Genomic DNA, 23267 nt, shown 5'->3' with positions numbered 1-23267 from the left:
GCTTTTTGCGGCGGTTTCAGTTGTCAGACCTCCCGTTTCATCTCTCGCTGCGGTATTTCTAGTAGCTCAACTGTTTGTTATTGTAAGGCTGCTGTGGAGATGTCAGCTGCCGGTGTGTGCGTGTCTGTGTGCGTATGTTGCACCATCATCCTTCTTGTGTTGTCTCCATTTTCATGTGTGTTGCTAACACACGTCCGTCTCTACGGGATTATGTCAGTTTGACAGTTTGAGCTTGTGCACTAGATGTTTGTGCATACCCTCTGTTTGGATCTGAGGTGTGTTTGGGTGTGTTTATTCACTTTAATGGGATACTCTGCTGTCTCAGCTGCCGTGTGTCCCTGAGTGGCAACAGGCTAAAGAGTGTGTCTGTGTGTGTCGAGGGGGGGTCTTATAGACACGCGCCATCAGGGTCACAGTCCAGTGGCAGGATTAGAACCCAGCCCAGGATTAGGGGCCCCTGTTAACAACCACAGTAACCCAACCATAACACACACACACACACACACACACACACACACACACACACACACACACACACACACACACACACACACACACACACACTTACTTCATCCTATTGAGGGCCTCTTGGGAGTCTCCCTCTGTCTGTGGGTGGGTGCCTATCAGTCTCCCTTCCTTTGCCCTCTTTATCAGTGCTGTGAGTTTAAAAAAAGAAGCTGTTGTGAATGCAGACAAAAAAAGTTTAGTTGTTGATCAGAGACATCGCACATATTGTTGATTTATTTATTTTTGTTTACCCCCTAAGCTGTAAAAGGCTGATGGGGTATTGTCACCACACCTCCGGTGGGCAGGCAGGCAAGCTTGTGAATCCCAGAACTCAAGAAGGAGGCGATGTACGATTTTCAAATTAATACCATAGGTCTTCGAATCTCGCTAGCCTCAACCTCAAGGTCAGAGGTCAAGTTTTCTTAAAATCTTGTGAACACAATACATCAGGAAAGATGTCCCCTAGGATTTTCAAATTGATGCCATATGTCCATCTACTAGGAAGCTGAGGGGAGTAGCACCGGCAGCTGCCAGTATTTTAAAATTTTATTTATTTCTTTTTAAATGGTCTTTTAAAAAAATGTTTTAATTCTCAGCAATCCAGAATATTTTTATAATTAAAAGCTCTGGACTTTTTCCTGTCAACGGTTTCTTTTTTCTTGTTTTTTCCCCCCGTGTTTATATAGAAGGAGGAAGCAAGAAACACAAGCTGCCAGGTGATCACAAAGAACTTCCGCAGTCCTTCACAGTAGCTGAAACTTACCTTGAAAGAAAGGGTAAAACTAAAAATTAGTGTTTATACTGTGTGTTATAAACATCAGTTAAACTTTACAGAATGACTTCCTGGTTAAACTTTGACTTGCCTGGAATGTGGACTATAACAAATCTGACCTTAATGGGGACAGAGCTTATGAGAGTACGGATGGTTCTTTAGGTCAGTAATTACAAAAGTAATGTAATGTAAAGTAATGTTAATAGTTATAAAGCTATGCAAATAAGGTCTAAATTGAACAGCAATAAATTGGAAGTAGCAGGTTAACTAAATAAAAGTCAAAGGCAGGCATTAAAGCAAGTGGCTTGAGTCAGTCTGTAAGTTCACTGACAATTACTAGAATGAATCTACAAACCAATGAGATAATACTGGAGGCAGATGATTAGTGACCACCCAGAGCAGAGGTTGAGATCTCCATTCTGGCTGAGAGGACGAGCACATATCTCAGAAGTCATCTTGATAATTATGCAGCGCGTCGAAGCCATTCGGCTGCTGAAAAGACGCTCAGTCCACCCAAGTGTCATTCTGGCCCCTTGGGTTTTTTGGAGAAAAGCACTTATCTGTTTTCTCGCTTTAGCTCGGGACAATTATGGCTGTGAGATTCAGGGAAGGGGGATGATGGATGAAGAGAAGAGGGTAAGAAACAAGAGATGGGAAGAAAATACAAACAGTAGGAGGAATGAGGGAAATGGGAAAGAGAGCGAGGAGAAAATTAGAGGAGGTGCAGGAATGGAAGGAGGTAATCTTGGTGGATAGAAAAAGATGGAGCAGACAAATACAATTTAGAGGGAGGGAATTGTGGATGCAATTTTCAGCAGTGAGAGAGGTTTGGGGATAAATGGGCTGCTGGAGATTGAAAGGAAGAAACCGCCACTGATTGCTCCTTCAAAATAAACGCACTCCACTTTTGTCGATTTTTAGCACCTCGTGATCACGGCGCACCCTGCCACTCCAACCGAAAAAGAAAGAGCAGAAAAGAAGGCAGCACAAAGGGTCGCGCACACAAGCGGAGGCACGTATGTTTTTGGCCCCCCAACTATGGATTTGTTGTTTGCTGTTTGTGTTTTTAGTTTCAGTTTGCCTCCAAGTGTTTAGAGAGCAGCATCAAATTGTGATTATGTACCCTCGCACTAACATAACTCATGCAATGAAAGCAGATGCATCTGGTTTATTTCATCACGAGTAGACACGCACGCAGGAATAAAAATGAAAGCACAGGCACACAGCCTCACAAACTCACATATAATCTAATATTCCTTTTGCTCTTTCAAAACTTGAGACATGTATCCAACACAAATCTCTAGTTACATAATATCGAATTATTTCCTAGTTGATAAGAACAGTCGGTAAAGTTGCAGTAGTTAGTCGCGGTTGTCGTGACACGCTGGAGTTGGAATAGAAGAAGTCACGAGAGAAACAAAGCGATTACTCAGGTTTTTCCAACGTTGCATGGTAACATCTCATCTTTTCCAGCCTCTGTGGAATCTGGGAATCTCTAGGCACCGATGCATCACTAACCCACCAGCAGACCACTAGCCCAGCTCCCTATTGTGTTTTTTCAGGTTCACAACAAGCTGAAATGATATCAGGTTACATTGTTTGGCAGCAGTGATGAAGCCGATTTTAGCGTGTGAATTGTGTGCTCCAATCACATTAGGGAAAACGGTGACTGGGGACGGCAGCACAACCAAAATTACTGCAGCAGTGTGCAGTCGACTTGTGATCTTGTTTTCTTTGAAATGGATGCTTTAAAGACTGAGACCAGTTTGTTGTTGTGACTTTGATGCGTTAGGATGAAACCAGTCAGGTTTTGGGTTGTTTGCAATGGAATTGGATCAAGTTGGCAATTCTGATTAACTACTTCTACTGCCTCATAGATCTGAAACAGAAATTCTGAAGTTCCTCCACAAATAACGATGTTGTTGCTGCAGATCGGGGATTTAACTGCATAATGACATAGACGCTCAGGAAAGCAAGACCCCATGTATAGCCTCCACCTATATACATGCAATAGGTGGAGGCTGCTGGGGGATTCTCATGATGCACTGAGTATTTCTTCTTCAGGCACCTTTCTCACTCACTATGTGTTAATAGACCTCTCCGTGCTGAATCATACTTGTTATCTCTTCCACAGCATGTCTTCTATCCTGTCTTCCTTCTCTCACCCCAACCGGTTGCAGCAGATGGCCCCGCCCCTCCCTGAGCCTGGTTCTGCCGGAGGTTACTTCCTGTTAAAAGGGAGTTTTTCCTTCCCACTGTTGCCAAAGTGCTTCCTCATAGGGACTCACATGATTGTTGGGTCTTTCTCTGTATGTATTATTGTAGGGTCTACCTTACAATATAAAGTGCCTTGAGGCGACTGTTGTTGTGATTTGAGTTTGAATATAACCAGAATACAACAAGTTGGTACCTAGTTGAATTAAGTCTCATGTTGCAAAAGAGACGCATCATATAAGAGTTACATTCATTGGTGCAGATTGACACAGATTGCCGAAGTTTGTCAAACTGTCTGCATTTGTAAATAAGAAGGAACTTATTTGCAAACCTTCACCAAGCTGTCTCAGTCTGACTGTGGTTGGTTGGAGAATGGTTGCCTCCTACCATGTGAGCTGTGCAGTTCCTGTGCAATTGAATGTCGTTACCCAGCAGTTGAGGGTTTGCACACTCAACCTCTGGGTAACTAGTTAGTCACTGTAACTATTTGCAATCTTGCAATTTTTTTCCTATTGACAGAGCCATTAGGCATTTAAATTTACACATTTCTTTGAGAACCAGCTGGTTGTTAAGGTCAAAAGTTTAGTAACTAGGATTGTGAAATGCCTTAGTCTCTCATTTGCCAGTTGTACCTAGATATTTAGGTTACGGGATGACTCTCTACTAAACCTCTGCATCAGCTATTCCGAACTGAGAATGAGATAGAGGATGATAGAGTATATGCTGTGGGACATTTATCAAATTTGAGAGGTTTTCTAGGCCAGTTTTATTATGCAAATTTAAGTGCACGTTTTTTCTTTTTAATTCAGTATTTACAACAGTAGCGAAAACGAGCACCGAATTATAATTACTGTCTATTGTTTCTTAAGTTATATAAAATGTACTATATTACGATGTAGATTACTGGGATATGAAATTGCGTTTACATGCCAACTAGAAAAAAGCCTGCATGCGCTAAAGCATTACATGTTTACCAGTAAACACAATCAGTGTGGAGTGCAGGGACTAATGAGGCTGCAGCAGAGGCCTGCGGGCAGACAGTAACCCAATCTGAGACATGGAGGAAGAGAGAGTGATGGTGGAAAAGAGCGAGCGAAGACAATAAGTTGGGAGCACTGTGTTGATTTGAAAAAACAGAAAGATGAGCCTCTGAGCCCCCTGAGGTAACAGACACCAGGCTTTGTCTCCTTCTATAAATATCATTCCTCATTTCTCCCTGCCTTTCCCTTTCTCCCACTCCTTTTCTTTGTCTGTTCTTTTGCTCTTCGTCTGCATCCTCTCCCCGTCTTGTCTACCTGTCCTTTTCTTTCATTTTTTTTCTCTTTGCTGGTTCTCGTCTTCCTCACCCCACTCTACCACTCTTTCTTCTCTGCCTGGCTACATAATTTATCTACGATAGTGTCAGGTGTTGAAGCTTGGTACTTTGATATACACTGAAAAGCGTGTGTTTTGGAGTTTGAATCCTGTTTAATCTAATGAGAGCTGCTCTAATGAAAGTCGAGGTTTGGTGCCTTGTCAAAATATGTAGTAGTAAATACATTTGAACTTCAGGGTATCAATGATAATCTCCACAACAGGGAGTATTGCAGTCAGGATTTCATATTTGATAAATCTAGAAACCAGTCGTGCTAGTGATCAGCAACAGGCTTTATATAACAACATATTTTAACAGTGAATTTGCAATCATCTCCTATAGTTGTCTTCTATGGTCTTTTTTTAAGGCCTTTTTATTTTGGCGAGTTGATCAGTGAACATCAAATTTTTAAGATATCTGCCAGATTGATTTGCCCCTCCAAAGTTTTTGCTAAGATAGGTTTATTTTGTTTTTCAGTGTAGTGATGGCCTCTTTCACATGCAGCAGCATCTCTTTGGGCGTCAGAGTGTTGGAAAAACAACCAAACAAAGTTCAAGATGTTTTATGTGCTTAATTTGTGATGGAATAATCAAGGATTACTAGTGTTTGTCAGCGCGCCGATATTACACCCTCCCATTTCGTAACATAAAGTAGTTTTCTAAAGCTGAGTATAAAAATGATACCTGATTTAAATTTGTCTAATAGTCCCTTGAGGGTCGTCTCCTTGTCTACCTCTGGACTGTATTAGTGCTCCTTAAAAGTCAATTTCTTTTTGTACTTCCAGTCTGCAAATTTAAAATAGACCTGAAAATGCATCAGGCACAAAGTTCTTTGTCAAAATGACCCCGCTTTCATGTCGAGGACCATTATTAGCAATGAGAGCTGGGTCCCCAGCTACAGACAAATGGCAAAAGAGCAGTTTTCAGAGGAGGAATCTGCATATTTCAAGGCCAAAGGTGTCAGGAGCGCATTTCTTTCTTTCTTTTTTCTGGTTTGATTTGTGAGTCGTGAACCATAAATCTGTTACCCTGAATTGGATTGTTAACACAATCCAAATCATGGCCAATTCCAATTCAGTTTATTGAAGTATGGGGGTGCCGGGGGATTTTGGCCACAACAAATCAAATCTTTGCTTATCTCTGCTTCGTTTGCCCGGTTTACCTCCCTGGAATGTTTTCATTTTCTTTTAAACACGATTTGAAGTTAAAGGACAAAGACGGAGCAAGGAGGGATGCGATGCTTCAATAACAGATTCTCGTAGCCTTGGAGCTTATTAAATTGGAATGAGAACTCACTAACAGAAGATGCCAAATGCTGGATCCACAGAAATTCAGGAGGATGGAGGTTGATTATCAGTTTATTATATAGCCTGTTCCCATTTAAAATGATGTGAACAAACTGAACTTTACAACCTTTTGAAAGAAGATCTTTTGTTTTGGAATAGAGTTTTTATTAAACTGGCTAAGATTCGTTTAAATAGCGAGCTATCCCTAATATACTGATAAGGGGTGTTTTTTATATTCCTCAAAATAAAGAAAATCACCTGTGCCAGAAAGCTCTCCTTGCTTTCATCCACTCCCCCCGGACACACTCACTCGCACGTGCTCGCTGAGTATCTCTACTTATAGTCAGAGTCGAGGCGACTGACATTACTGACATCGCATGGTTCACTCGCTGGTGCAGCTGCTTTTTCAGAGCTCGCGCTGTTCAGTCCTTGGGTCTCGCTTGGGTCTGCCTCTTACACCCCTCCCTCTTTCTCTCTCGCTCACTCACCAGTTGCCCCTCTCGCCTCCTCCCCTGTCCTCTCGCTGAGCTCTTCCAGAGGATGACTTCATGCTCTGGAAGAGGGCAGCGACGGAGAGGACTAACGTTATGCTACGTTAGCATCTGAGATCTCTTCCCAGCAGCGCGGCTTACGACAAAGCGGACACCACAGCTGTAGGGAAGAGAAGAGAGGAGGAGCGGGGAGAAGGGGCGATAAAGAATTTAGGGGGGAAGCAAGAAGGGGAGAACATTTGAGGGGAGGAGGAGGAAGCACCAGCAAAAGGAGAGAGGGAGGTTGAAAGTTTGATTGCCTCAGCGATGGGGCCATGTGTTGGTTTAAGAGTGTGGAGTTGATGAAGGAGCACTCTCTCTGGATTTAAGAGGATGACAGTTGAGGAGACCGGAGAAGAAAAAGGAAAAGAGCCCGGACCGGCTGAGAAGAGAGCCACAGCGCACAGGAAGAAGGAATTTGAGCTCCAGACGTGCACATAGTGGAAACACATGTTGCTGAGAGGCTGTGATGACTTTCAGAGCTTTTACTGCTGCTGCTTTGCCATACACTTGCCTGTCTGCATGCACAGTCAAATCCAATAATGCTTTTTCTCTTGCTGAAGTGTGACCTTAAACAACAAACCAACCCTCGAATCCCACAACTGAATGGAAGCTCGCAACTGAGACGGAATCATCCAGTTTAGTTTTCGTTGTTTTTCTCCCCCATCAGGAGTCTGTTTCTTCCTCTTCTATTTTGATTGAGGCTGCTCAGCCATTGTTTGTTTGAGACCTGGGTCACAGTGACAGATCACAATCAATTCGCCATTTCACGACGCTTCAGTGTGCTGTGTAGTGGGATTACACCAGTGAGTATAAATCCTGCAGGTTATCAGCTGGTATGGTTTTTTTTTTTTTTTTTTTTCGCTTTTGGGGACAGGAGGATGAGGCAGGTTCACCTTTTTATTCTTAACCTGAGACATTTCTATTTCAAAGTGGTGTTTGTTACATTGCAGTTTAATTTTAAGAATAAAAACTTATTAAAATGCAGAATGCCACGGGCAGTGTTTAATTATGACATAACAGTCACACATTGATTAGATATTATTTCAGAAATCATTATCATTAAACTTCTGATGGGTAAGACATATTGTCAATAGCGCTGTCATTAAAAAATATCTAAGAAAATGGTCCATAGAGGATGTGAACGGTCGGTCTAAGTATTCATGAATGCTGCGTGCTGCTTGTCTTTTATGAAAATATTACAGGTCAGTATATTTACAGGTCACTTGGTTGTGCCACAACAATCTCGCCTGGGATGGTTGGTCATGTTTGTTATTAGGAACAGACTACATTTTACTGGTCAGACACTTATCGTGGGCTTTTGTTCTTGAACCTGCCAGAAAGGTCTGACGATGAACATAATAATAATAATTTTAATAAATAATATTTTTGAAATTTAGGTGACAAATAATTTCACAGTAATTTGCAATGACTTTTGAATAACTGGAATACCATTCCTAAGTTAAAAGAAAGAGAAAATAAGACTAATAGGTTTTGCCGAGCCCACCCATTTTTGAAAAGATTTATATAAATCTTATGAAGTTTGTATCTGTCTTGTGTGAAACTTGTATGAAAAGCATACAAGAGTGAAAACAGATATAAGATCCCTAGAAAATTATATAAATGAAACTTGTATGTTTTGGACACTTCCTAAAACAATATATGAAAGTGGCCACTTTCATGAGTAAATCATATAAGCCTTCTATGAGTCACTATATGAAGTAGTCCACATCTGATGCAAGGCTTTTATAAGTTTTTTCTATTTCTTTTCCATATGGGCAGGTCAAGTGTGTTCAAGCGCTGCTCAAGATTGTTGTTCTCTAGGTTATATTAATATTTGATCATGTGTAGTCCAAAAGAAACTTTTGTTTCCTTTTGGCTGATGAAGACTGATGAAAAAGATCATCTTTTCTTCTTCACTAAATTGTTAAAGCTGACAGATGGTGTTCAGCAGTTTTCCGTACGTTTGCTGTACAGGAGTACTTCATTATCCAGAGCACTCACTGCTTCATTGTGGACTGATTATTGTAGAGGTTCTGTCCTTTTTATGCGAAGGCTCTGCTTTTCTACTTTAAAAACAATGATAAAAAGAAATTCTCCTCTTGTTCAGGTACACAGGAAGATTCGAGAGGACTCTGACATGGCCCAGGATTCCCTTCAGTGCCTGGCCCAGCTGGCCTCCATGCACGGGCCTGTATTCCCAGATGAGAACGCCCAGATCTCTTACCTGGCCCACCTGATGGAGGGGCTGCTCAGTATGATCAATGGGTGAGTGACTATAATAGTTACTGCAGTAGTCTTCGTTTATGTGCTTGTGTTGAGGTATTGAAGTCGAATTTTGGCACAGGTATGGAGAAATGTATCAAAAGTAGATACCAAATTGAATTCTTGTTATTGAGAAACATTGATGTTTTAGCCATGTTAGCAGAATCGTAATGTCCGACGGTCAGTTGAATGTCATTGATTTGTGAAGGATTTAAGTTATAAACCACAATATGATAGCAAGCCAAGTAAAGGTCAGAATTTCCTGCCAGTGCCATCAGCCTTATCTGTGCTTTGCATTTTGTTTTGGTTATTCAGAAAGGGTTAGCTTGCATGCTTGCTAATCTGCTCCACATGGTGATTATTGTACCTACTAAGATGAGCATGTTAGCTTTGCCATTTAAAACACATTAGATTTTGCAAAGTATGCACTCTTTTCAATTATGCACTCTAACTTGCTAATCAGGTGCTGCAGGCTGCTGAATGTAAACCACATTAAGTTGGGCCAGTCTCTATGGTGACCACTCTTTCCGCATTAAATTTTAAGCACAGAGCGTTGTTATCAATAACAAGTAAGTTTTGTGCTGTAGGCTCCATGTTAAAGTAGCTTCCCCATAGATCGCAAGGTTAATACACACTGACCACGAGCTGCACTAAATAAATGTTTCCTTTTATTAAATAATTCCTATTGTGCACGTGCATTTCCAAAAATATGTAAACTTAAAAAAAACGCATTAACATTAACACACATTAAAAGCATTCAAATCATCTAAGGGTGAATTACTGAGTTTACAATTGATCTTTGTCTTGCTCCATTAATAAAGTGTGTCTACAGTGTAAAAGCTATTTACCTTTATCTACATCAGTCACACAGATGGTTAAGCAGATAAACCAGGAGAGAACTGGGAAGAGCATTGTGTTACAAAGGCTGAAACTCTGCAGATTTAATTTTAATACTCCATCTAAAATGCGTTCATTTCGGCTGAATACAGCACATTATGCACAAAACAGTAGCAGCAAGCACTGTTGTGGTTACATTATCCTTGGTGACAGCCTCAAAAGCTGTTTATCTCCCCCCAGTATCTCAAGGTTGTCATGTTTCTTAAATTTAGAGACTCAACAAGTGATGGAGGCCAACGTCAGCAGAAGCGTGACTCATACTGTACCATTTGTGCTTTATTTACAGGAAGTAATTGCTTGTTGAGTCTCTGTTTTAACAGCCTCTGATTGTAGCATCTGCGCGCTCTGCAGGAAACTGGCTTCCAGTTCAGTGACAAATGCAGCAAACTAGTAACTTATGTTTCTCAGATTCCTCTTAAACTAAATTTACGTCGAAGTGGATTAAATTATCCCTTTATTCTTCTCACGGAGACACGTTTTTAACCAAAGAAGACAAAAACTGACATTAGCGAGCTCTCGAACACTGGAAAATACCGGGTATGGGTGTGTTTTTTGTATCAGTTTTATAGTCTTCCTCTAATCTAATACAGAACTGCCTGACCCTGTAATAAAACTGATGTGGTTTGCTTGCCTATTCCAGCTGGGCAGCTCGTGTTGAAACCCTTTTAGCATCTCTCTCCCTACAGTTTAAAACCTTTTGTTTTTATTTGAAAAACCTGATTCTTACTAAGTACAAGCAAACAAAAGGGTTTATGTAAATCACAACAGACCATATGAACTGTAAGAAGATACGTCTGCTGTCGTGGATGTTTTATATGTAGTAAATGCAACTATTTTGAGTGATTTTGCACATCGTTTCAATCAGATTGCCTGCTTTATCTGTATTTTTAAATTAAATTAACCGATCCAACCCATCAACATGAGAGCGTGAAGTCAAAATATGAACAGAGGACTAAAACGAAAAGGATACATCATGTAAAAAGGAAAATAAGCCTGATTTTATTTTTTAATAGCACATTTTTCAATCAAATTTTATGATATAATTGTTAGTATTAACTTTCCATAGTGTAGAGGTGAGATAACGCAGCTTTTGTTTTAAGGTTTATGGTCAGCCACAGTCGAGCATCTTATTCTATAATCGAAATGTCTTTACTATTGCTTGCTAATGTGAAAGCTGGAGGTAGCATTTGCTCTGTTGTCAGAAGTACTGTGTCTTCATTAGTTGTAAAGAAAGAGATGCACCAGAATATTGCGCAGCTTCCACTAGACTAAACTGAGTGTTCCAGCGTTCAGCTTATTATCAGTGCAGTCTATACATGTTTTTCATTCCTGGAGCTCAGCTCGAAGCCAGTGCTTGCCTCAGTGCTTCACATTTTTTCAGCCTTTTTACTACAGATGTTTCCAGCCACATCCTATAGGGTTGTAATTTTGGTTGAGTCACGACTCCGTAACCAGAGCTTCCAGTCAGAGGTAATGCAGCGCTTGCCTTGTGACATTCTCTAACAAAATAATCTGGGAGTCTGGTTTCAAGGATTTATTACCAGAGTAACCTGCGAGTGTGTATGTCTACCTTTGGATAAGACCACATCTAACAAAAAAAGCCCTCTTTAATCTCCAAGCGGAGACCAATGTATATGCAAGCATATTCTAATTTATGCTGTATTCCTTGGCTGACTCTATTCAGCTGTCACAATGAATTGTGCTGGCAGGTGTGTGGAAACCAAAGCACTTCCTCTGTCTGGGGTTCCTGTTTTGGAACCTGCTTGTTAGCAGTGCTCCTGTGAAGGTGTAGAGCTTGTGATCTTGTGGTGAATATTGCGAGGCTATTGATTGTCTCTGCATCTGGGTTCAGCCAATCAGTGTGTTTGGGGATTGGGAAGGATGCACTGAAAGAGGTTACTTCTCCATCTTTTAGCAGCAGGGTGGGACAAGAGTTACTGGTTAAGAAGCTGAAGCTGGGTTTCAGGCTGAAACCAGTGGCGGTCTGAGCCTTGTCCCAGTATAAATAGTTGTTTTGTTGTTTTTACTTCTTCAGTTTATATTAATGTAATCAGTCTATAAAATGACAGAGAACCAAAACATTAAGTCCAAGGTGTTCTCTTCAAATTCCTTGTTTGCCTAATTGATTATGATTCAAAATGCAAACGAGAAAATCCGCACACTGGAACAACCTTGAAGTCATTTTCTTTTTTCTAGAAAAAATACATTTTTAGTCGATGGACAAATATTTTCAGTGGATCTGTAGTGTAGGAGAGCCGGTGTTACACACTGCTGAGTGCGTAACACAGGTGCTGGATCTTACCAAACTCCTGATTACTTCTTATGTTTTGGATCAGTTCGTATACTTTCATTAGAGATTATATGAACAAAAATGATCAAATATGTATCCTTCACCTACAACAGTGGCCTTCACACGTAGTTCTTATCTTCATCTTCTCTGCAACAAACTGATAAACCCAACGATCGCTGCAGATAATTCAACTACTGATTCATCTTTTTCTCGCTTAGTTAGCATCCTGGCTGGATTAACCTTGGATTTCAACCTTCCACTTTAATCAGACTGTTTTTAATGAAAACTATCTATAAACTGCAGCATTTAGAAAAAATGTTTCCAGTCAAACCTTTTTCTAAAACAGTGTTTTGATGATTTCTAATTGGATTTTCTTAACAGATTCACTTTGTAAAACTGATGGCACTTAAAAAAAATTATATTATAATGTTATAATGAAAAGAAAAACTGTCAAGTGGAAGAATGAATTTCCACAACTATTAAAGGACACATGTGATTAAGCTGTGAGAGTCCTATAAATTCAAATATTCTTGACTTATGTTTGTTCTTAAATGTGAATAGGATATTTCTCTAGTAAATTTCAAGTACTCTAGCTGTTCTCTAGGAAAATTCAAAATATTAGATATCAAGAGGTTTTTATAATTAGCATAGTTTAGTTTTTATGGGTAATATGCCTCATCAGAATTTTAGCATTGGATCTTTCACCTTTAGGTCAGCGATGCCTAACCTATTCTCTCTGAAAACCCTAAAAATGCCTGCAGCCTGATTGCCCAATTTAAATCACTTTGAGAAGGTTAAATGCTTGAATGTTTCAATGAAGATGGGACCTGTTTTCGTGTTGTAGCGAGCATTGATGAGAAATTTAAGTTATTTCAAACTATTACTGAGCCCTTTGTGAGAAATAATTTTGACCCAGATTTGGACTTTTTTTTTTTTAAACGAAATGAGTGAAGGTTTTATATTTTATTATCAGTTGATGAAATTTCCAGAATAAAAATTTCTGAGTTGTAGCGGCCTTCAGAATGTCGATGAGCTTCAGGAAGGGTTTCAGGTTTGTCGTTGTGCCAGCCGGGACTGTTTTAATTCTCTTCTTTCCAATGAAGTGCAGTCTGGTTCAGAGTGCAGCTGCTTTTAACAATAAGAGGATAAATAAGGCAATAGATGAGATCCAGTTACTCCTATTTTTAGGTTTCCGCCTCTCTTCCAGGTCTTTTTAGAATATAATTAAAGATTTTATGTCTTGGCAAAAAATCTGATATGTTTGGACCTCGACCTCGATTTGACTTGTTTTGGCTACAAAACAGTGGAATCACTCCAAGCCCTGTACTCCTTTTAAAAACGACACTCTTGCTTTAGTTTATTTGATTTTTTTTTTACTGTAATTGCTGGTTTGAGTTTCTGTGCAAATTGCATCACAAGTGTTTCGCTTTAATAAGACTTTAATACCAAAGTCTGTCAATCAGATACTTTGTTTTTTTTAAGGCACTGATTAATATTTGAATACGTGAAATCTAAGATCAATGTGAATAGGTTTACTCACCTTAGTCAGCATTTGTTTCACTGAGTTTCAGCTTATCACTTTTTAGTTTTTAGCCCAAACAAGCTTAAAATCAATTCATACAAAAAACCCACATTTACTTAGTTACATTTATTCTATATTTATACTGAATAATACTTTAGTTTGGTGGTAATTTTAGTAACCAGGCTTGCACTCTTTATGTTAGCATTAACCATTAATAGAAGTCGCCATATATAAAAAAAAATAATTTTAACACAGTAATGTTTTTAATTAGGGTTTTTGCATCAAAGTGATACATGGGTCTGAAACAGTATACTAGAAAAGTTTTCTATTTAATTGTGGGTGTATGTGAGGTCACTGTGGTTCTGATGTGAATTAAATTGGTGCACTTGTATGTGCAGATCAGACACATAATGCACACACATGCTCGCTGTTGAACCATGTGACCAAGTGAGGAGGGGTCTCTATCTTTTTTCTTTTTTTCCTCCTCTCAGCAACTCTCACTCACTGTAATGACCTATTCTTGGAGCTTTTTTCCAGTTGCCTCATCGGAAAACCATGTGGAGAGGGACGGCCGAGCTACATCGATTGAACGGTTCTGCTCGCAATTTAAGTCCATCGGAGAGGCCTTGGCTAGGCTCTCTAACAATGTTACTCTCTGACTTGGTCTGAGTGTGGAGAGGTGTGTCAGCTCAAATGCAAAGGCAACACAAGGAAGGTGCAAATACATTAAAAGAAATCTTCAGGGTGGTTTGGAGTGGCGCTGCGGCTTTTCATTATACTTTAATTGGACATTTATTACATCGGGTAAGCAAAAGCTTATAGCATGGTATAAAGGGCCCAACACACTCGTTGGTAGCAAGCCAAGCATGTCTGTACACTGTAAAGTTTACGAGGGTCTAATGTCCTGCTCACTACATGATTTGGTTGAGATATAATTATTAAATATTATCAGAATATTTCAAAAACTCTTTAACATCAGTACAGCTAGTTTTAAAAAAGCCTTCATGCTCACAATTGACACGAGGATGTTGTTTTAAAAAGATACTGTATATAAAATTCCCTTTGCAACACCTTTATTTATATTATTGTTATTAAGTAGAGAAGTATTGCTTTTAAGTAGGAAGTTGTTGTTTTTTTTTTTGGAGAAACCGTTCCAGCCTGGTTTCATCAGTTATGTTGTTCATGTGGAGCTTCTTTTTCCCCCATAAAACTCACATATAAAAGATGGGACATATTTCAGAGTTGGATAAATGGCCAGCCATAAGTTTCAAAATTCTTAACACACAATAAGATTTTAAAGGCCTTTGTTTCTGTTTTGTTTTTGCCTTTTTGACAACCTTTTGAAATAAGACATTATCACGTGTCCTTTTTTCTTCCCACTTTAAACTGATTTAAAACCATTCAAATCTCATTTTCAGAATTCAGCATGTGAGGAAAGTATGATTTCCAGTGTGTCCCGTCACGGCATGCTTCACAGTGCAATCTGATGACAAAATGCTCTTTGAAATTGAATTCTTGCAGCGTGCGTGCGTGGTGGTGTTTGATGCTGAAACACTATAAAAATAACCTCCGATGCAGCTGTGGAAAACAGCTCAGGGGTCAAGTTGCCCACGAGTTTTGGTTAAGGATCAACTTTCATGTGTGTTTCCAAACCTCCGTCACCAGCAGGGAAACTCGGAAAGTGACCCCCAGTTCGGCCTCAGCCTCACCCTGTGGAGTGGAAACTGGCCTTCCTTGGGCCAAAGCACTGATTTTAACTGAAAATTAAACAGATGCTTTTTGAAAGTGTTTGAAATGTGCATCACGTTTACTTTCATTTATTTTCTGCTGGTATTCCCACAGCAGATACAGTAAACCTTGATTTATGGCTTTAAAGATGAATCTGCTCCATATTTGTAGCTCTGTTAGCTCATAAAGTTTATTATCCTCATTCTCAGGATTGAGATCGAGGACTCGGAGGCAGTCGGCATTTCTAATATCATCTCCAATCTGATCACCATGTTCCCACGGAGTATTTTAACGGCACTGCCCAGCGACCTCTTTACCTCCTTCATCAACTGCCTCACGCTGCTCACCTGCTCGTTTGGACGCAGCGCCGCCCTGGAGGAAGTGGTGAGTTTCGACCCCTCTTCATCGAATCCAGTTCTCAGAGAAAGGTTTTAGAGTTCACTTTGCGGTAATAAGTGTTCACAGGCCTTCCAATTTTGCTTAAAATGAATTTATAATAAATTTCAGCTGGATAAGGATGACATGGTTTACATGGAGGCCTATGACAAGCTGCTGGAGTCGTGGCTAACGCTCGTGCAGGACGAGGAGCATTTCCCTCGCGGGTGCTTCGTGCAGCCAGCCATCCAAGTTTTCAACTCATACATCCAGTGTCACTTGGCAGCTCCCGACGGCACGCGCAACCTGGTGAGCCTTTTTCTTTACTGTACACGAAGAACACTGGACTCGGCAACATGTTATTTATCTCACACTTTTCCTGAACCACGCTCAGTCGGTGAACGGGATTTCCTCTCACGATGAGGAAGAGATCAACGAGCTGCAGGAAGACGACAGAGAGCTGTTCTCAGACCAGCTGTCCAGCATTGGCATGTTGGGACGTGTGGCAGCTGACCACTGTATCCCTCTGCTCACAAGGTAAACACACAGCAGCTTACCAGCTCGACCTGGTGTGACCTGGTGATTGTTTCTTTATCTGGTTAGTTTTTTGTATTCTTTTAGTTTTTTTTAAGTGCTGCACTGCTTGTGTTTCTATTTTTATATTTCCATTTTGACCTGTTTGCAGCCTGCTGGAGGACCGAGTAACACGACTGCACGGCCAGCTGCAGAGGACCCAGCAGCACCTTATGGCCTCGTCTGACCTTGGATCAGTGGACCGTAAAGTCCTGGATGACTTATATGAGGACATTCACTGGCTCATACTGGTCTCAGGTCAGCAGCAGGACAGAAATATTACGAAAAACAGATTGACTCGTACTGCGTTTGTGTGTGGTTATACAGTTTCCCCCCTCCTCTCTGAACCTGCAGTTACTGTAAATCCAGCACTGTTGCATTACCTCACGGTGGTTGTTTCTGAGAGTAGAGAGTAGTTTCCCAGTGTTTGGGGTTCAGTGCAAACTTCCCAAGATCAAAAATAATACATGCACACATAGTATTGAATACACTTTGAGAAAGTAAATGAGAAGCCATCTGATGTTCTCGTAGAAAAGAATATGGCTGTTTAATAAGTTCTCATAAATGTTTTTTCCAGTGCAGCTTTTTTCCATTTAATGGCTTTATGTGTTAGTAGGACAGAAGAACAGAACCCCACCCAGTCTGTGGGTTTAATTAATGAAATATTGCAGCCATTATTGTGAATTTCTCTGTATTACCATTCAGGCAGGGTTGACAAGTGTCCCAAAAGGAGACTCCTTTTTTTTCTTCTTCTCTCAAATCTAATTTTAAAACGAGTTCAGAGTAAGTGTATTTCATGCATGCAACACTTTTTTTGCACTAAATTTGTCTCTTTTCAGTTATTACAAACAATTAGCACCCTAGCCCTGAGAAAGTAGAGCTGTGCCTGTTTTTGACATGACCAATGCCGTTTTCATATTTTATTTTTGATAAATAGTTGCTAATTAGCAGTTAATTATAATATTAATTTGAATTAAATGAATTAATTGTTTAGCTTGCATTTTGACAGCTTTAGTTTAGCTTTAGGGTCGTAACCAACACCATAAGCACATTTTAAGACCCCAGTCATTTGATTAATGAAGGTGACTGCCTTATAAGGCGACCTATTTCAGTGCACCTATTAGCTAAAGCAGCTACAGCGTAAGTCGGGTATATAAAAATGTATTCCCTGTACTGTTAGCATCAAGGAAGAATGAGTTGGAGAGACCAAAATGGTATTCTTGTGTCAGGTTGTAAACATGTTTTTTTTTTCTGTGGTAAAGTTAGAACATTTAACATGGGAGTCTATGGGGCTGACACAATAAATAATCATTTATTTTTTTGTTATAATTTCATCAGAAGGTTCATTAAACACTCCATCTTTAAAAAAATTGAATGTTCTGGCAAATATATCACAGTCCAACCTTTAACAGTCTAAGAGCAAAAAATGTTCCAGTTACAAACATAGAAGACTGGAAATGAAACAAAAGCCAAAGTTAGAGCTTAAACTGTTAATTTTTCTTCACTTCACTTTTACCCTCATAGTAAAATGAGCAGGCTTCAACGTGGCTACCTGTACCTGTCTGTGCTCTTTAGGTTATCTACTAGCAGACGATCCTCAGGGTGAAACCCCGCTGATCCCCTCAGAGGTGATGGAGTTCTCCATCAAACACTCAACAGAGGTGGATATCAATACAACGCTGCAGATCCTCGGCTCACCGGGAGAAAAGGCCTCGTCCATACCGGGCTGCAACCGCACAGACTCTGTGATCAGGTATTGCGCTCTGTTTATTTCATGTTTGTTTGCTTTTTGTTTTGTTTTTTTGTCATAGCCTTCACATTTTTTTTCAGATGTTTTTAAAAATTTAAGTATCTTAAGTTGAGCTGTGGTACGCTGTTACTTGCTCTTCTGGCTTAGCTGTTCAGACAACAATCTGTTTAAGGTTCCAGCAGCTGTCTGAGAGTTTTGTCATTGTGTCTTCAGATGTCAGCAGAAGTAGTTGCCCAGTAGTCGGGGACCCACACATGTTAAAACCATTTTTTCTGAGTAGCTGAGATGCTTAAATCTCACATTCATTGCTGTTTTCAAAAGTTAGAATTTGCAGCTCCAGACTGTAGAAACGTTGAATCTTTGTTTGCTTTGTGCTTTTTGTTGCATTTTGACTGCTGGTTTATAATTCTGATATCACATCTTTGGACTCATACAGATTAAACTGTGTGTTGAGTCTAAGCCTCCCTCTCTACGTGCAGTTTCCTCACTGCCGGGAGTTAGTTGGACGCAAAGTTTGTCACCGTTATTGTCCCATAAATCTAAAGGTGGGCTCGTTTCTTTGCATTCACTCAGGTCTGAATGTGGAGCTGTAAAAACACAGGAACACGTACTGTGGTAATACGATAGTTTAATGTTGGGCGGTCCAGACAAACTCTTTTAAATATATCTGTGAAGGTTCTCAGTCATCCAGGTCATCGTAGTCAAAGGAGCTTGCACCTCACCATTTGACCTTAGAACTGAAGAAGCTTCTCGGATGAGAGGTGAAACGTCTTCAAGTAACTTAAAGAAGTCCAGACGCTTTTCTTTGCAAGCTCCTTTGACTCTTTTAAATATAAATGCACACGTATGACAAAACATGCATCAGTGTAATTCACAAATATTTGAGTTTTTACTGAGGGTGGCTGATATTTCCAGCTTTTTTTCTTTTACGACGGCAGCACCTCATTCATTTTTTCTAGTTTCTGTGTCGCACTGTTGTTACTCTGGGATTGTTGTACATTAGTGCAAAATGTTGGTGCTAAAAATACACCAGCAGATAATTAAATACGCTCAAGCATGCAAAGTATAGCTCTAGGAGCTGTTACCGGATAGGATTTATTTTTTAGCATCTATTAGCTGTGCAGCTTGCAGTGTTGGGAGCCTTGGGCTGCTCAGAGGCTTTATCATTGCACTGGATGCTCGTCTGTTTAAAGGCATTCGTGTGTGTGTGTGTGTGTGTGTGTGTGTGTGTGTGTGTGTGTGTGTGTGTGTGTGTGAGAGAGATCACAGTGACGACAATAGACATTCACAGCAGCCACTGATGTTGTCTGTTGAAGGTCATGGTGCTGTTGTCTTTTCTAGATTGTTCATTGTGTATAGGTGTGTGTGTGTGTGTGGTGGATTGCAGATATGAGTGGCTGATGGCATCAGGTTTCCCAATAGCGAGCGGGCGACCCCAGCCCCATAAATGTCAGCGTGGTTTTGTTTTCTGCAAACAATGTGAAACTGTGCACTGTCCTCCTGTAAGCTGCTATAAGCCCTCTGTCTCTCTGTCCTTTTGTATTGTGTGTGTGTGTGTGTGTGTGTGTGTGGACTGGGAAGCTTACTCTTTAACACACGGGCAGCAAGAGGATCATCAGCTGATATGTGATCATTTTGCTGTAGCGGTGGGGTATAATTTCGTTGCTAACAATAAAATCAATGGCCAGGCATTAAATATGCCTGTGCACAGGGTATAAGTATAAAGTGTCTACACAGTCTCTCCATAGTCTCCTTGTTGCGTTTTAATTCCTCCAGAGCTGTATATTCAACATTGGTATATTTATTGGCCATCTCAAAATGGATAGAAATAAAGACACTGAACATGCTGAACCATGTTAAACGGTTACAAGCGTGACGTTCTCCGTGGTTTCTCGAGACCTTTTCACATCTGTCACTTCTGCTCAGTGTGTGAAAACCACAGCGTGCCAGTGGTGGACCTGCCAATTCTGGTAATCAATGACAAATGCCAGTCTGCTTATATGGACTCATTAGAGCAGTGGTTCCAAAACTTTTTTCGCTGGGCCCCCCTTTGTTTTACAGAAAAATGTTCGCGCCCCCCCCTGCGCACGCACACGCACGCACGCACAAACACATCCTCCAACCACACACACACATATTTTGCTCCATTGCAGTTTATTTCACACCTCAAACATTTAGTAAACAATTAAGCAAATACAAGTAAACTGCAATAAATAAACCACTAACTCTTTTATGCTACGTCCGCACCTACACGGGTATTTTTGTAAACGCAGCTGTGTCGTCCACACGGAAACGGCGTTTCAAATCACCGAAAACTGAGATTTTTAAAACTCCTTTTTTGCGTTTCCGTGTGGACGAGGAATACAGGGTTCGTCACGCAGCGTCAAAGGGATGTGCCTTTTTTCACGTCACGCTGTGCGCCACGTTATTGTTTACATGAGAGGAATTGCAGAAACAAAATACTGTTAATCTGACTATCTGCAGGTTTTACACGCTTACACACACGCAGTTACTGTCCCTCCGTTTACAAAGGCAGAGGCGTCACGGTGTGATTATTTTACGTGTAGTTTTTTTTTTCCTGTGTAATAATATTCAACATTGCTATCAATACATTTTTCAAAAAGTGCCTCTCTGTGCAAAATGGGTTTAAAAACATCAACAGCTGTGGGATCCTGTTTGTCTGTGATTTGAACCGGGGGAACAAATCGTGACAGGATCAGCCTGATATTATTTGTATCCTGCTGTAACTTTACTGTATAAAGAGCTAACATCTCCAAAATGTCAGGAGTAGTTAGTCATTACAAGTGTTTGTGAACTAAAAATCAAGAATGTGGGATCCTGTTTGTCTGTGATTTGAAGAGCCCAGCGCTGCTCCCTACAAAGGAAAGACCAATTCTGCAGGGAGACCTACCTCGGCACTTGTGCAGGTGAAACCAAAGGGCAGACATGCTTCACCATATTTTCTAGTCTTTGGCTTAGAATGAAGTTGGTTTGGAAACATATTCAGCGATGCTTCCTCTCCTGCTTTGCGTTTGTGTGGGCGCCCGTGCTAGCAGTGTCCAAGCATTGTTGTGTTTTGTTTTTTCCCTTTTCATGCCGCACCCCCCTGCAATTGCCCCACACTTTAGGAAGGTCTGCATTAGAGGGTTTCAGGCCCTCAGGCAACCCTCATGAAGTCTTTTTCTGATTGTTTGATCAGAGACATTTGCAACAGTGTCATGCAGAAGGTCAATTTTTTGGCTCTGGCAGTGCTCATTCTGTTCCTTCTTGGGACTTCTACGGCCCTGTCCAGCTCTCCTGAGTAACTTCCTGTCTCCTGGAATGTCCCCCATGCTTTTGATACTGTGCTGGGAAAAACAGCAAACCTCCTGGCAATGGCGGATGTTGATATGCCATCCTGGTGGAGCTGGACTACCTGTGAAACCTGTGTAGGGTGCTTTTGTGTGACAAATATACCTCTAGGTGCTGTTAACGGATAGGATTTGTAAAAACAAAACAAAAAAAAGATGGCGGTGAAGCTCTAAATCCAACTTCCTTTGCCTTCAGGTTGCTGTCAGCGGTGTTGAGGACGTCAGAAGTGGAGTCCAGGGCAACCAGAGCGAATCTGACGGAGCTTTTGAGCCCGCAAATGGGGAAGGACATCGTGTGGTTCCTCAGACGATGGGCTAAGACGTATCTGCTCGTGGACGAGAAGCTCTATGGGCAGGTATAAGGCTGAGCTAACCGATCGCTTCATCAATCAGATCTTTTCTACACTGTCGCTGTAATACACATTTTTGCACCAGTTGGTATTTTTCTCCAATAATGGCCATAAAGCAGGCAGTCGTCTTCTATCCAGCTCATCCTTTTCTACCCTTCCTCAGATCAGCATCCCCCTCAGCACAGCGTTTGGTGCCGACACAGAGGGGGCCCAGTGGATTGTGGGATATCTCCTGGAAAAGGTGATCAACAACCTGACCGTGTGGAGCTCAGAGGCTGAGCTAGCCAACGACACCGTGGAGCTGCTGGTGACGCTGGTAGAGAAGCGGGAGAGGTAAGAACATGTTACTCTTTGATAGACAAATAATGTTTTCAGGTAATCGGAAATAAATGTTCAGTATTTAAACTGAATGTTTAGATGACCTTCCCATTCCCCAATGACACATTTGTTACACATAATATAACCACATATAATTTAACCATGAGCATGTTTGCTTGCTTTTCAAAAATATTACATCTCCCTTCACATCTTGTGTTGATAAATGCAGATTTTTATAAGAAAATCTATTCTTTTCTCTGGTTAGCACTGGGCAGGAGTCACAGTGGATCGTCAGACTCTAACAGACCCGTTGCCTCCCTCTCCATTCAGGGCAAACATCGTGGTGCAGTGTGAGAGCTGGTGGAACCTGGCGAAGCAATTTGCCAGCCGCAGCCCACCTCTCCACTTGCTGTCCAGCTCCGTGCAGAGGACTCTGATGAAGGCTCTGGTCCTGGGAGGCTTTGCACAAATGGACTCTGATGCCAAGCAGCAGTACTGGGCTGAGGTGTGCTGATACGTGTAGAAGTACTTAAGTGATTTACTGATTAATGATTGTTTAGTAGTAGTGGTTGCACTGGGGGGGGGGAGCAAAGTAAATGAAGTCTTAGTACAGTGAAACAGGAGAATTAGCAGAAGAGTAAAATGTAAAAGGCCGTGACATTTTGGTAATGAGCGGCGTTGCTAAGAAGCAGTCAGTGTGTGTCTCTGTGCATCGGATAATTGTTTCAAGTGCTTGTGACGCATTAAGTTGTTTTCCCGTATAAAGTGGGTTTGATCTGTTTGTTTGCAGCCTGCTTCTCTAACTACTTCTCTCGTCTTGCACAGTTTTATCTTTTTGTAGCATCGTCTGTCAAATCTAGCAAGCCAAAGCTTTTTGCAATTCTTTTTAACATTACAGCTCTAAAAATCACAAAAAATCCTTTCAAAAAAAAAAATCAAATTATTTAGTCCTGTTTAGAGATGAGGAGCTGCACAGAGTTCAGTGAGCTATGAGGATTAGGACAGATGGATGAAGTCGATAATATTCCTGCGTTTAGTCTTTCTCCCGTGTGTATAACATGATCCTCGCCGTGATCCTGGAGGTCCTTTTCTTAATAAGCTGACAGTAGTAAACGGGGGTGCAAAGCCACAATGACTCCAAAGTAATTATGGTGAGTGTAGGAGTGAGGTCGCAGCTGTCGGTCCGT

At 40.9% G+C, this 23267-nt stretch overlaps 1 protein-coding gene across 1 annotated transcript in view; it reads left to right on the top strand.

Moving 5' to 3' along the window:
• xpo4 (exportin 4) overlaps positions 1-23267 on the top strand; it is a 58655-nt gene that overhangs the window by 28082 nt on the left and 7306 nt on the right. The window contains exons 8-16 of the mRNA XM_026144589.2: positions 8773-8930; positions 15574-15748; positions 15872-16048; positions 16134-16276; positions 16425-16570; positions 17888-18065; positions 21609-21768; positions 21926-22095; positions 22411-22585. Of these exons, the coding sequence (XP_026000374.2) occupies positions 8773-8930; positions 15574-15748; positions 15872-16048; positions 16134-16276; positions 16425-16570; positions 17888-18065; positions 21609-21768; positions 21926-22095; positions 22411-22585 (1482 nt within the window). The remainder of the gene's footprint in view (positions 1-8772; positions 8931-15573; positions 15749-15871; positions 16049-16133; positions 16277-16424; positions 16571-17887; positions 18066-21608; positions 21769-21925; positions 22096-22410; positions 22586-23267) is intronic.

The sequence above is a fragment of the Astatotilapia calliptera genome, chromosome 16 (assembly GCF_964374335.1).
Source record: "Astatotilapia calliptera chromosome 16, fAstCal68.1, whole genome shotgun sequence".
Taxonomy (NCBI): Eukaryota; Metazoa; Chordata; class Actinopteri; order Cichliformes; family Cichlidae; genus Astatotilapia; species Astatotilapia calliptera.
The sequence above is the reverse complement of the archived record's forward strand: the minus strand, read 5'-3'. Positions and strand labels throughout refer to the sequence as shown.